We start from the raw sequence: 12,493 nt of genomic DNA, 5'->3' as shown, positions 1-12,493 counted from the left end.
TTGTTTTACATGCATATGAGATACCAATTTTGCATAGCTCAATGACGCTACGACTAAGTTAGACTAGGCTACTTTTTACAATAAGCGGGTCGGGAAGCGGGTCGGGTCCTGTATTTCAATATTTTTTTTTTGCGGTCCGAGTTGCGGTCGGGTTAGTTGTAAACGGCGGGGCGGGGCGGGGCGTTCAGACACGTACCCGCGCATCACTGGTATCTATAACTGCGTTCAGACCAAGACCGTCAAAAGCGTCAAGAGCGCCGGAAATCATTCATTTTCTATGGGCGTGAGCGTGGCTTCATGAGCTTCACGTCGTCAAAAAAAAGTTGAGCCTCAGTTAACTTTATGGTAATGAGCTATGACACGGTTCGGCGTCAACCAATCAGAATGTCAAACTCGCAGGATTGCTGCTTGTGGTTTGTTCAAATGTTTCACGTCATGGCTTTGACGCTTTGGGCGCCGAACTGGGTTGAGCGTTGAGCTATGAGCTTCACCAGCGACTTTGACGCTTTTGACGGTTTCGGTCTGAATGCACAGTTAGGCAATGGTACTTAGCCCATTTATGGAGAGCCGGTCCACTCGCTATTAACTCCATTGTACCTGCATTGTACCTGCAGTTCCCGTTGCAGTTCCACTAGGGGCGATCACGAGCAAGTGATCAATCAATGGGGGTCTATGGGGCTAGATGAAAACCGAAGATTGGATTTTAGTTTCTGCAAGCTCAATATGGGTTATTGGTCGAAAGTTGAATGAACAATTACTTATGGCCCTTTGGTTTCTCACAGGCTTGGTCGTTGTTGCCCATAACACAGCACCCTGCTAATGAATGACGTCATTGACACGTTTGCAAGGCTTTTTAGAGCAATTAAGGGACTTAAAAAATCTAATACTTAGCCGTGTGTATTTTCCTTGACCCACCTTTCACATGCAATATTCCAATTTTTACACAAAAAATTGATCCAGAGAAAAGTGGATTTTAGGAGAAACTCCATTCATCTCCATTCATTCTCCACTTGCTCGCAATCGCCCTCTAGTTGCAGTACCATACGGAAGTATTCAGCGAGTAGTCGTTCTCCCCTTATTAGACATTCTCTGGTACTTGCAAGAAATGCTACAGTAGGCCTACACATGTAGCCTAGTAGCTACACAAATAATGTGTTGACATGAGCTGTCGTCATATAAGAGCTGGTTGGACATAATAAATAGCCTTGAAAATGGTATTCCCAGCATTTGTTTGTACTTGGCAGCAGTCATTGTTTTGTCTACATTATTATTGGTGTGCCAATAATTCACCAAAACTTTAAAAGGCATAGGCTACTGAGTATCTAAACAGCTGGTTTAGAGATATTTTGCCATTTATTTTGGACAAAAAGAGGGTTACACTGGGTGTACTTTCAAGACGCAGTAAGAACATCACATACGGTGGCTATGGCATACAGTGTATGCTCAAGGTAGGATAGTTTACCAAGATGATGGTTGTGCAGCTTTGAAACAGGATAAAGGTTGTTTTTGACCACATGTCTGTTTGCATCCCTGGGTTGAGGTCAGGACTCTGTGCAGGCCAGTCAAGTTCATCCACACCAAACTCTGTCATCCATGTCTTTATGGACCTTGCTTTGTGCACTGGTGCACAGTCATGATGGAACGGTTCCGTATCATTGGTCCGACATGCCATTAGTCCGAAAATTAACCATTGACCAGAGATCCCATTAGACTGACATTCCATTGGTCCGAAAAAAAGAGGCCCATTGGTCCGACATCTCATTAGTCCGACCATACAATAAATAAACAAATCCAAACGTTGGTCTATTTCCTAAAAACTCTGTCACTGTTTACAGTTAGACTGATGTTTGATTTCAATAGCAGAGACATAGGTTAGTGGATGGGTGCGTGACTGTCACGCAGGTGACCTCGCATCCCGCGATGAACTTCATGTAGAATTAGATGTTTTATTTTGCAAACGAACATCGAAGCTAACGTGTTTCAGTCTTAGGCCTACGTTCACACGACAAAACTACAAATTAGCCTTCCAACATAGCCAAACCTAAGAACAATGAACTTACCTTTATGGTCTAGGCTACAAGTTATCCACAGTTAGTCCACAGTTATTTCCATCGTGCATTCTTCTCGATATGAGCTAGAAATAGAGCCTTGCCATATTCTTCTATCAGGTCTGACTAAATTCAAAGTTTCACTCCAGAAACATCTCGTTTTAATTTGGTGGTGGTCCTGGCTTCCCAAAATGTCGCACAACACACTGCCACATTGGTTTAGGTGCCATTTCTTAAATATTACATATTACATTGTTTAATTGCATATATAATATCTCTGTATTTCTCATGTAATATCATTGTATGCACATGTACTTATGTATGTATTTTTTTAATACACGCGCACCTTACCCGAATGCAGTAGCCTATTGGGGGCGGTCTGAAGAGGGTAGCAAGTGCGTGTGTGAGATTTTGAATCTGTGGCGCCAGTAGGCCTAGCCTACTCAGTGCTGCGGCAACGAGTGTTTTTAAATGTTTTCCTGCGAGTTTGAAACTAACAACAATAAAAGACTAGGCTACAGAGTAAACGTATTTTCACATAGTTAGACGCTGTGCGCAGTTTGGACCGGTGCATTACCAAACAGAGGACGCACGAAGAGAAAAAGCCTTCGCGGACTGCTGGTGCATTCACCAGATTTGGTGAGATCGATTGCTTTTTTGTGTTTTCATATTGATTGGTCTAGCAGAGAAACAGCAATCGCATTTTCCCTTTTTTTCTGAGCATTATATTTTTTGTTTGCTACATCGCAGGACGTTTTGTCGGCAGCGGCCCTTTCGTGTCCTCCTGGATTGGATTATTGACTCTAGTGCGCGTGACAAAATACTTGTGCGCCTGGCAAAATACAAGACATCTTTCTTTAGTTTAGACTTTTAGGTTTATTTTCGGGACTGAATGACTGAGAGGGGGAATTGCAACACTTGGGATTGTTTGGGACATTTAATTGTGTGTGAATATAAAGCGCCGCTGTGCACGACCTGGGTTATTGTTTGGTGTGTGTCTTCCTTTACTGTTAAACCGAAGAAAGCGACATTGTTTCATTGTTATAATCAAGAGATGCACTCAGATGTGTCTAGCCTACGTTGTAGCCTTCTTCATTCTCAGAATGATTTGTTTCATATTTAGTCATTAAAAAAAACCTTGTGCGTTTAATTAACACAGCCGAAGGTAAAAGGTTGATTGTTACAACAGGCTAGCACATTTCCACCTGTTGTTAGACACACGATGCTGCAAAAAAAGACGTCTCCTCTCTTCCGCTAATTTTGCATCTTTCAATTTCAAGTCATCCATGCATCTCTATGTGTATGGTCGGACTAATGGGACGTCGGACCAATGGTTCTCTTTTTTTCGGACTAATGAGATGTCGGACTAATGGGATCTCTATTGAATGGTTCATTTTCGGACGAATGGGATGTCGGACTAATGGGATGTCGGACCAATGGTTAGTCCCCTGATGGAACAGGAATGGGCCATCCCTGAGCTGGGCTTGGCCTCTTAGTTCCAGTGAAAAGAACTCGGAATGCTCCAGGAACTGGCATATAAACAGATCAGAATTGAACTTGGGGTTGTATGTGATTGGTTTATTTAAATTCACTTCAGAGTCCACTTCAGATCTAGGCTATACTTCCCGTTACCGCTACCACTTCACCACAAAACTTGCAACCATGATGTAAAACAAATTCACACGTTATGGGCAAAAGTAAAATCGTCACCACATGGCATGCATGAGGGGTTCTTGTTATGGCTCCAAATGTAGGGACATACAAGACTATACAAGAGTACCATGAGTAACTGGGTGTAATTTACATATCACTTGGCCAAAACATTGTTATATCAACACTAAAAACATTGCTATATTTCCCCCCTTTCTTTTATCCAAAGGAAGCCGATTTGCGTGCCAAAGTTGTTCCCATCTCGAACATGAGAGAAAAACATATCTGAGTGGCAAGAGGTGCAAAGTGTGACACTTGGAATGTCTGTAACAGTGTCATCATGAATATGCTCAGAGAGGAGCCCCCCTTGCTCCAGCAGAACTCTGAAAGTTAAAGTACATTTCCAAAATTATTTTTTTATTTTAAAAATAGACTTTCTCATTCAACAAATAAATGAACCTAACTCAGGGTAGGTCTGATGTATGTTGTTTATATTTATCTATTTATTTTCCTATTTCTAAAAATCTAATTCAAATGATTGGAATTCAAATGTATTGTGATTGGGATTCACACCACCCTATTTCTTTTGTTAATATTGTCAATGTAAATTATGAATAATTAAAACAGACTCTCTTCTTAAGGAATGACTGCATGGACAGTGGGGAGTGGGGGCTTTATAAGGAGAAATTTGTCTTCGTGACCTGTAAGTAAGCGTCAGATAAACATGTTCATTTGTGGTTTACCTTGTAGCCAGCCTGATATTAATGAAGGGCTTTGACGTCCCATCTATCCTGACACAATCTGGGTGAATGGAATGGAATTGTTTGGCTGACTCCTTGTCAAGCTTGAAGCAGCAGGAACCAACAGATGGACCAATCACAGCTACAACATTTTCTGTCTTACTGCCAAATCGTGACACCATGGCATTCACTGTTGCCTTTGCAATCCCCATTAGCGTACCCTTCCAGCCTTCATTGATGGAGGAGAGCATACCAAAAAACAGAAAAAAATGGATTATGCAAATATTGTTGAATCAAATATTAACTTTTGCCTTAAAGTGTAAAAGAAACTGATGGTTAAGTCATACCACAATTATTTGTCAAGGCTTAGTGACTGCAAAAAATAATTAACTTAATCTACTGAAGAAAAATACTGTATCAACATGAGAGACTTTGGGTGTCAAAATCAATCCAATAACCAAATGCAGAAAACTGCGTACAAATCCTTGTGATGCCCATTTCCTTATGAAAATGATGTACTTCCCAATTAACCAGACTCTGAACTCTACTATTCTTGGTAACTTCAACAAAGAGTGAGTAAAACGTTTTGAAACAGTCACCTGCATGAGCCACTCCAATAACTTTTGCTACAGGGTCAGAGAAGAGTATCGGCATGCAGTCAGCACCTGGTGCTGCTATGACAACGTTGACTTGATCGGTAACAATTCCATCATAGCTCTCAGGTGCTTCCTCTCCCATCACCCACACATCACTGGCATGATTTGTCTAGAAGAAATCATTAGGTTGTACACATATAATTGTTACTTCTGGTTCATCGACTTCTGGTTAGGTCTGTTTCACTAACATGGACTGATTTAAATAAAGGAGGTACACAACACTTATTATATAATATTATACCTCAGATATCAGATATTCTAAGGATTAGAACTGACAGAATAAATCAGCAGCAAGGTGAACGATGGCTCTTGCTCTTAAAATATTAGGCCATTACATGTAGGCTACTATTTTCTGGGCAAACATCTCGCTGCAACTGAGGGCAAATGAACCCTCTCACCTTTACCAGGTGGAACTGGTGAGGCTGAAAGCCCATTTGAAGTCCAAGACGCCTGATGTTTTCAATCACAACCGCTTTGGGGTCTCTGCGCTTGGAGCTGCTGAAGAGGTTGAGTGAGCTTAGAGTGCTAATGTAGGAGATGCCTCCCATCCTAGTACTGAAACCATGGGAGAAGCAGTCTAGAGGACAGAGAGGACTTAAAAACAATCTTAACAGATCATATGAAACTATCTTCATAAATAAATCAGATTTGTCTTCTTCTTTTTCAGGGTGGTTGATCTATGGCAATATTATTATGGTGTGTGACTGTGATCTTGTCCGAAACAAGACCAAATGTTGAACTTCTTCCCAAATTAAATAATTATTATAATAAAATAATGATCATAACTCACCAGGTACCAGGGAGGAGTCAAGGACCGTTATTTCACCAATGCCTGGGAGCTGTCGAAGAAATGTACTCACTTCTTCTGTCACGTCTGTGATATCTCTAGAGTTAAGGTTTGTAGGCCTACTACGCCTAGCACTATCGAAAGTGCTCGGATCTTCCAACACGGTTATATATTCAAAGAGGTACACAGGTGTGAAGAGAAGTTCTTGGTATTTCTGCAGGATAATCATCCGACTAGGAGACGTAATTACCAAAATATTGGTAAAATCCAGGCTATCCAATTCTCGCTTGATTGTGTACAGCGCAGCAGAAACGGCGCTGTCCCGTAAGACACGAATCTGTTTCCTTAAGCTGACAAATGTCTCAGGTAGTACAGCACTTGAGCTCTGCTGCAGATAACCAATGAGGTAAACAGGTTCATGCATTTCATCAGCCTGACCAAAATACATTGAGATCTTTCCTGTTAATGCTTCAAAACAAGCCTTGCTGTACTCTGAACAAGGGACGCTGCCAAGATCCACGACAACAGCTTTAGCCATTCGTTCGGATATCATAGCCTACTTTCACTATGCACTTATCCGAAGGCGGAGGAGCATGCTATTCACGCGTTAATAGATTGCATCGCTCTACCTGAGTGATCAGACTGATTTAAAACAGCTATTTTATGCAGTTTCCTCAACCACAACTGTAGGCTAAGTCTGGCGGAAGAACTCCAGTGCAGAGGGCAAGATTGAAACTTCCTGAATGACGTCGTAGCCTATGCCGCTGTGTTCTGCAGTGGAAACTCCAGATGAGACAAACAACGCTTATGGAAAGGCTGTTTCAAAACATCTTATCGTTATACTCCAGGTCCAGTGTGCAGTTACGTGGTTATGAGCGATTAATGAAGGGGGAAAAAAAGATTAGAGAGGCTATTCAATAGCCTAATCTCCTATAATTTCAAATCTGATATTAAAGTGTAACTGCATCCTAAAATGTGTTTTTTGAGCTGTTGATAAATTGAAATTACTCATAAGTGGTGAACTACACTATTACCAGGGTTGATATTGACAAAAATCGTGTTTCCCGAGAAAAGCATTTCTTATGATTTTGTATTGGAGATAGCCTATAGCTCTCCGCGCCCTCTACAGGTTGAAACATGCCATGGCATTTTGGTCCAAAATGCTATTGGAATGCTGACGTAGGCTAGTCTTGCACTTCTCTGGAGAGACGTCACCGGGTATTTCTCTAAGTCAAGAGCTCGTCCTTGATAGAATGCTTTCTTTCAAGTCGAGTGCTAGAGAGACAAGGCTACACACCTTCCCAGTACCCCCTCCAGCCGTCAAGATCACATGCAATGGAACAGCCTAGCGAGTGTGGAAGTGCACGTCAATTGTGCACGGTTCCGGCTGCGCGCTTAATTAGAACCGTGGAAATTGTGCTGCTTTTACAGGAGTTCCGACAACTGCAGCTGCACTTTTCTCTAAATAAACTTTTTGGTGTAGCCTACAGTATTTCCACTTTCGACTTGGTCTTCACATAATCACAATCCGTAGTTCATAATTATGTTAGTGGCAATGGAAAGTTATACCGGTAATTGGCAACAGCAACGGTAATGTTAAACTTCTACAAAGTTCGTATTGGGCGAAATTCTGAGATAAATTAATAACAAGTCTATCACAACTTGTTCATGCACATTGACATATGCATTTATGATGAATATGCACAATAACTTGATAAATGCCTGAGCAAATATACAATGGCATTAACAAAACACTTGATAAATCATATTTAGCCTACATTAACACGCACTGCTTCTTTGCATCTACTTTCCATCTCCCTCTCTCTCTTTTTTTTTTAAACCGCACCGTCAGAAAATTTCTAATTGTTCATACGCAAAGGATTGTGGGTTATTTCTTCACTCCGAGGATCCATCGATGCATCCTCCAAAATTCTCCGAAATTCTCAGAACGAAGGACTCAGTACTCGCTAGAATTTGAAAGCATCCTTGACTTTGGAACAGTGCTTGACGAGATTTGATGACGTAACGTCCTTGAAAAAGTGGCTTGGAAGGAGCAATCCTTGACTTTGAGAAGCACCCTCCGGGTCGTTACAAATTAGGAATGAAACGTCCCAACACCTGCTGCCCTGATTAGCCTACCTGTGATAAGCCATGTCTGCAGCACTGATTCGCAGATTGACACGAAATCACCATGGTTGTTTGGCTGCAGCAGTGCTGCACTCCCTTCCAAATTTCAGATCGTCCCGCCCATTATGAAAGCCTTTTTCAGAAATGTGAAGTGTGTGGAGTTATGGGATGCAGTTACACTTTAGGATATTTGATCATGGTCCCTACCAAATGACACTGTAAGAGCAGACAGAGGCTAGGCTACTATTTTATTTTTTGAGTCATTCCGTGTGAAATCAGACAAAATCAAGGAAAATGGTTGCAGCACCGACTCGGATTTTCTTCAAAGTTTGTCTACACAATATTTAGGTTCCATAACTAAAATCTATAAAATATTTTTGTTCAATTCTATTGTTTTCATTGTCTTTTTGCCCTTGCCTTTTTACACTCTCTAAATGACCTTATCTTGGAGGCCATGTTTCATAGCTATCATTCCTAGCCTGACTAAACTTTATAGAATGGAAGACAAGCATGTTCTCAGTAAGATTCAATGATTAAATGTTTGTACCACAGTCTCATTGGTTGTACAGAAGTCCCTAGTTTCTGAAAAAAACATGCAAAAAAAAGTGATATTGAGGGTCTCAAAACTCTTTTCTTGGGACACACCTGCCACAAATGAGTATTTTCTCTAGAAATATAATCCATTGTTAATGTTGTCTAAAAATGTGAAGTCTCCAAAACAATTGGTCATGACAATAATAAGGATAAAAAAAGATGTGTTTGTATTTTTGTGTCATTTTCACCAATTTTCTTTATGATTGAAGAATGTATCGTAAATAAATAAATGTTCTTCCTTAAATGCTAGGGGGCATAAGTATTTGACCCCTATGTTACATTAAATTCCCATAGGAGCAGGAAGATTTTTTTTATATGTTTTTATTTTTAAAGGCCAGCTATTTCATGGATCCAGGATATCATGCATCCTGATAAAGTTCCCTTGGCCTTTGGAATTAATATAGCCACACATCATCACATACCATTCACTATAGCTAGAGATTGGCATGGTGCTTTTCCAGTAATCCTATTAGCCTGTTTGATTTGCATTGAGCACAATGAGCATGGGGTGGTTTGCTGGTTGACCAGCTTGTTAACCAGCTTGTCTTACCTATGATGGTTGACCAGCTAGACCAGCAAAACTCTTGGGAAAACATACCTTCAGCTGGTCGTACCACCTCAAGGTGGTCATTTTAGTTGGCTGGTCTACATTACTGGTTTTTACTGGCTATGCCAGTTTATGTTGGTCATTCTAGAAAACCAGCTTGACCATCTGTCAAGCTTGGCAGGCTGGTCACCAGCATGATCATCTTAAACCGGCTGTATCCCACACGACAGGCTGGTCATGGCAGCACAACCAGCTTCCTCAGATGGTCACGCCAGCATGTCTAGCTGGTGGCCTAACCAGCTACACCAGCAAAGACCAGCAATAGCTGGAAGAAAACCAGCAAACACCAGTTAAAACCAGCTACCAGCATAAGCTGGTTTCTTGCTGGGTTTTTTTTCCAGCAGAGTAGAAAATCGTTATGTTTCATTTTCCATTGGTCTTATTACATTTTCTAACTTGAGAGGAGATAAGTTTTAAATAGGAAAATTACCGGAAATCTGAAACGTGATGCTAGTAGGCAAAATGCTAATGGTCTAATCGGATTCAATGATCTATGCTAGGCTGGAGCTAAGATTGGTATCGCCAGACTCAGAGAATGGCTGGATGAACTGGAGAAAGGGATAATCAGTTGTTAATTCCCCAAATGGTGGACTATCCCTTTAAAACTGCTGACTCTCCAGTGTTCCCACCTCTGATGTACGTCAATGTCATTTTATGTATAGCACATTTAAAAAACAACAACAGTTGACCAAAGTGCTGTATAACAAACAATCAGACAAACAAGAAACATACTGTACATAAAACAAAAGATGTTAGTAGAGAAAAATTGTTGTCTAAGAAGCCTAACCTGCTTTCTGTTTGCGGTCTCATCATTGTTGATAACCAGGGACATAATAGTGGTCTCATCAGCAAACCCTTATGAGAATTCTAGACATTGGAATAAAAACTGTGGTGTTGGTGGGGATGGTAGCACTGTAGTGGTTAAGGAACAGTATGCAATAGCCAGAAATATGTCACCCGCCAAACATAAAAAATTTGGAAAACACCAGAGAGAAAGTTAAGTTATAAGCAGAGAGAAATAAAACATGAAATGTTGCTACAGTAGTAACAACAAAAACAAATACCAAAGCTATGATTAGTCTATGCTGTTTTATATGTACCTTGCCTCAAACAAATAATATAATCAGAAAGATGTTCAATGAATCAATTGGGTATCACTCTGTGATTTCTTCCTTCTGAGGAATTACAAAGCTTCTTGGAGGAGCAAAGCGTTCAAGATGGTGAATAGAACTGTGTGATGAAATAGTGTAGAAGATCATAGATGATGCATTATCATTTCAAATGATGGGAATAATTGTGACCACCAGGGGGAGTAACGGAACTATGCAGTGGTAACTAGGCTGAAGCCTTTGCTATGGGTATTTTCCTCAAACAGCCTACTGTAGGCTCTTAAGGCAGTGCTGTATTCACGAAACATGCGCTAGCACATAAAACACACATGATCTCAAAAGCATAATAAAGCAACTCCAAAGTAATACAAGTAGGCCTAACCTCTCTTTTTCTGCGTCCATCCGTGTAAGGAGTGATTAACATTGATAAAGAGAAAACTGATGACTGCTCCAGAAATCACTAGGCTACCTATTACCGAAAGAGGCAGGCAGAAGTTTCAAATATTTTTTTTAATGATCTGCATTCCATTTTAGCTGTCTAAATGTTGGTTTCCCGTCACATTAACCAACAGTAACATTTGAAATAGACAGCTCATTACTAATGCAATGAACACGGTTTTCAACATTTTCACTTGACGCTCAGGTTTGCAAAAAGGAAGAGGATGTTGATCGTGCACGCTTGATCCGTGTCGCGCGCCTGAGTCTGTCACACCGACTCTATGCAAGAGGAAATAGAATCGACTGTGCATGGAAGATAGGCAGCATCAGTGCACGGTTGTGTGTCGCTGGATAAGGAATAACGGTCACGAATCGTTTGTTCGATGTGCATAACTTCTTTCGGCAAAACGGTAAGAAACAGATTTTTTTTGTTTGAATTTGTGTGTTGTGAAGCTGCTGATTGATTTGATGCCTGGATACAGGGTTACACTAAATTTGGAGGCTTGGAAGAGACTGACCTGGACATTTTACATTGCAATGCATATAAGCAACCTCCCCTGTTGTTCTGTAGCCTGTACAACTTTGCAATGACAGCGCACTAGCTCGCATATTGTGTGAGATAAACAGACGTTTTGCTCCCGTACACGTTGCAAAATGACTGCCTAACATGTTGAATGCCCAATATGGTACACTGAAGTAGTGGGATTCGCAATGGAAGTAGACTACAGGCAATTGGCAATATTGGCGTAACAAAAAGAAGTGTGAGCTTGGCTGCATGGCGATTACGCTTGCATTCATTGCATGCATTCATTTCACTTTTTGGAGTTTGCAGTTGTGCATTTCGTTTCTCACCGTCCCTTTTTCTGTCTTGTTTATTTTAGAGCGTGAAAGTATGTAAAGCCTTAACTTAAAATAATCAAATTAATGAGCTGTTAATAAAGAACACATCTTCTGTCTAGGCTGTAGAATGTTTCTGCCAAACGTGGTCTGCCATCCAGTGTAATGCAATGACTGAATGGATTTCTGTTAACAACCAAGATGAGGGTTGTGACGGCTAGGATATGAAATTCATGATTTTTTTTACTTTGTCAGTGCTTGAGAATTCATCAAGACAAAGGATATTTTCGTAGACCAATGGCCTATACGTCACAGCAATTTCCATCGATGCAGGCAACAGACGTTACTTCAGTCCTTAGCAAAAACCAATACTGCTTTGTGACTCATGTGAATGGTCCGTTTTATTTGATGTTCTTGGGAAATATCCTGAACAGAGGCCAAAAATAACTCTGCATTAGGCTAGTTCTAATCGATTAAGGCAAAACTGTTTCCCTGCTTCTGATGTAACATCACCTGGGTAACCACTTCAGCACCATGGAGAGAGGACATGTTGTGTTAGAATGGCAGGAGGATCTGTGTCCCACAAATACCAGAATGTTGCTCAACTCAACCACCTGGAATTTGGTGTCCTGTTTTTCTTAGACTATCAAATTGTCAAACAGTTTGTTTCTCATGTGATTGACATTATGTTGCCATAAGTTGTTGTTCCATGTCTGTCTGTGAGACTTAGCCTAATTGAAATTCACACAGAAGTCACCCAAATTTGGTATTAGCCAAATTATGGTTATGGTTATGGTTATTTAGCAGACGCCTTTGTCCAAAGCGAACGCCTTTGTCCAAAGCGAAATTAGGCTACATTATTGCAATGTAAGCCATTTTGTGGCAATGACTGGTCATTAG

The 12,493-nt window shown here is 40.7% G+C and overlaps 2 protein-coding genes across 3 annotated transcripts in view; one reads left to right on the top strand and one right to left on the bottom strand.

Annotated features, from left to right (window-relative positions):
• Positions 1-3,605: 3,605 nt before the first annotated feature.
• lacc1 (laccase (multicopper oxidoreductase) domain containing 1) lies at positions 3,606-6,629 on the bottom strand. The gene is made up of 5 exons (XM_062533739.1): positions 5,885-6,629; positions 5,493-5,671; positions 5,038-5,203; positions 4,442-4,667; positions 3,606-4,081 (listed from the first exon to the last, which is right to left on the bottom strand). The coding sequence occupies exons 1-5, from the start codon at positions 6,432-6,434 to the stop codon at positions 3,898-3,900; spliced, it is 1,305 nt and encodes a 434-aa protein (XP_062389723.1). The 5' UTR covers positions 6,435-6,629; the 3' UTR covers positions 3,606-3,897.
• Positions 6,630-11,082: 4,453 nt separating this feature from the next.
• The window catches only part of enox1 (ecto-NOX disulfide-thiol exchanger 1), a 90,256-nt gene continuing 88,845 nt past the window's right edge, over positions 11,083-12,493 (top strand). For both annotated transcript variants that reach the window (XM_062533738.1, XM_062533737.1), the window contains exon 1: positions 11,083-11,166. The gene's annotated coding sequence lies outside the window, so the exon portion shown is untranslated. The remainder of the gene's footprint in view (positions 11,167-12,493) is intronic.

The sequence above is a fragment of the Sardina pilchardus genome, chromosome 4, assembly GCF_963854185.1.
Source record: "Sardina pilchardus chromosome 4, fSarPil1.1, whole genome shotgun sequence".
NCBI classification, from domain to species: domain Eukaryota; kingdom Metazoa; phylum Chordata; class Actinopteri; order Clupeiformes; family Clupeidae; genus Sardina; species Sardina pilchardus.
Note: the sequence above shows the minus strand (reverse complement) of the source record. Positions and strands in the feature narration are given on the sequence as shown.

Coding starts and splice junctions, on each gene's coding strand:
- lacc1 (XM_062533739.1), bottom strand. CDS start 6,434: ATGATATCCGAACGAATGGCTAAAGCTGTTGTCGTGGATCTTGGCAGC. Junction 5,672..5,884: donor TGACTCCTCCCTGGTACCTG/GTGAGTTATGAT, acceptor TCTGTCCTCTAG/ACTGCTTCTCCCATGGTTTC. Junction 4,668..5,037: donor TATTGGAGTGGCTCATGCAG/GTGACTGTTTCA, acceptor CCATCAATGAAG/GCTGGAAGGGTACGCTAATG.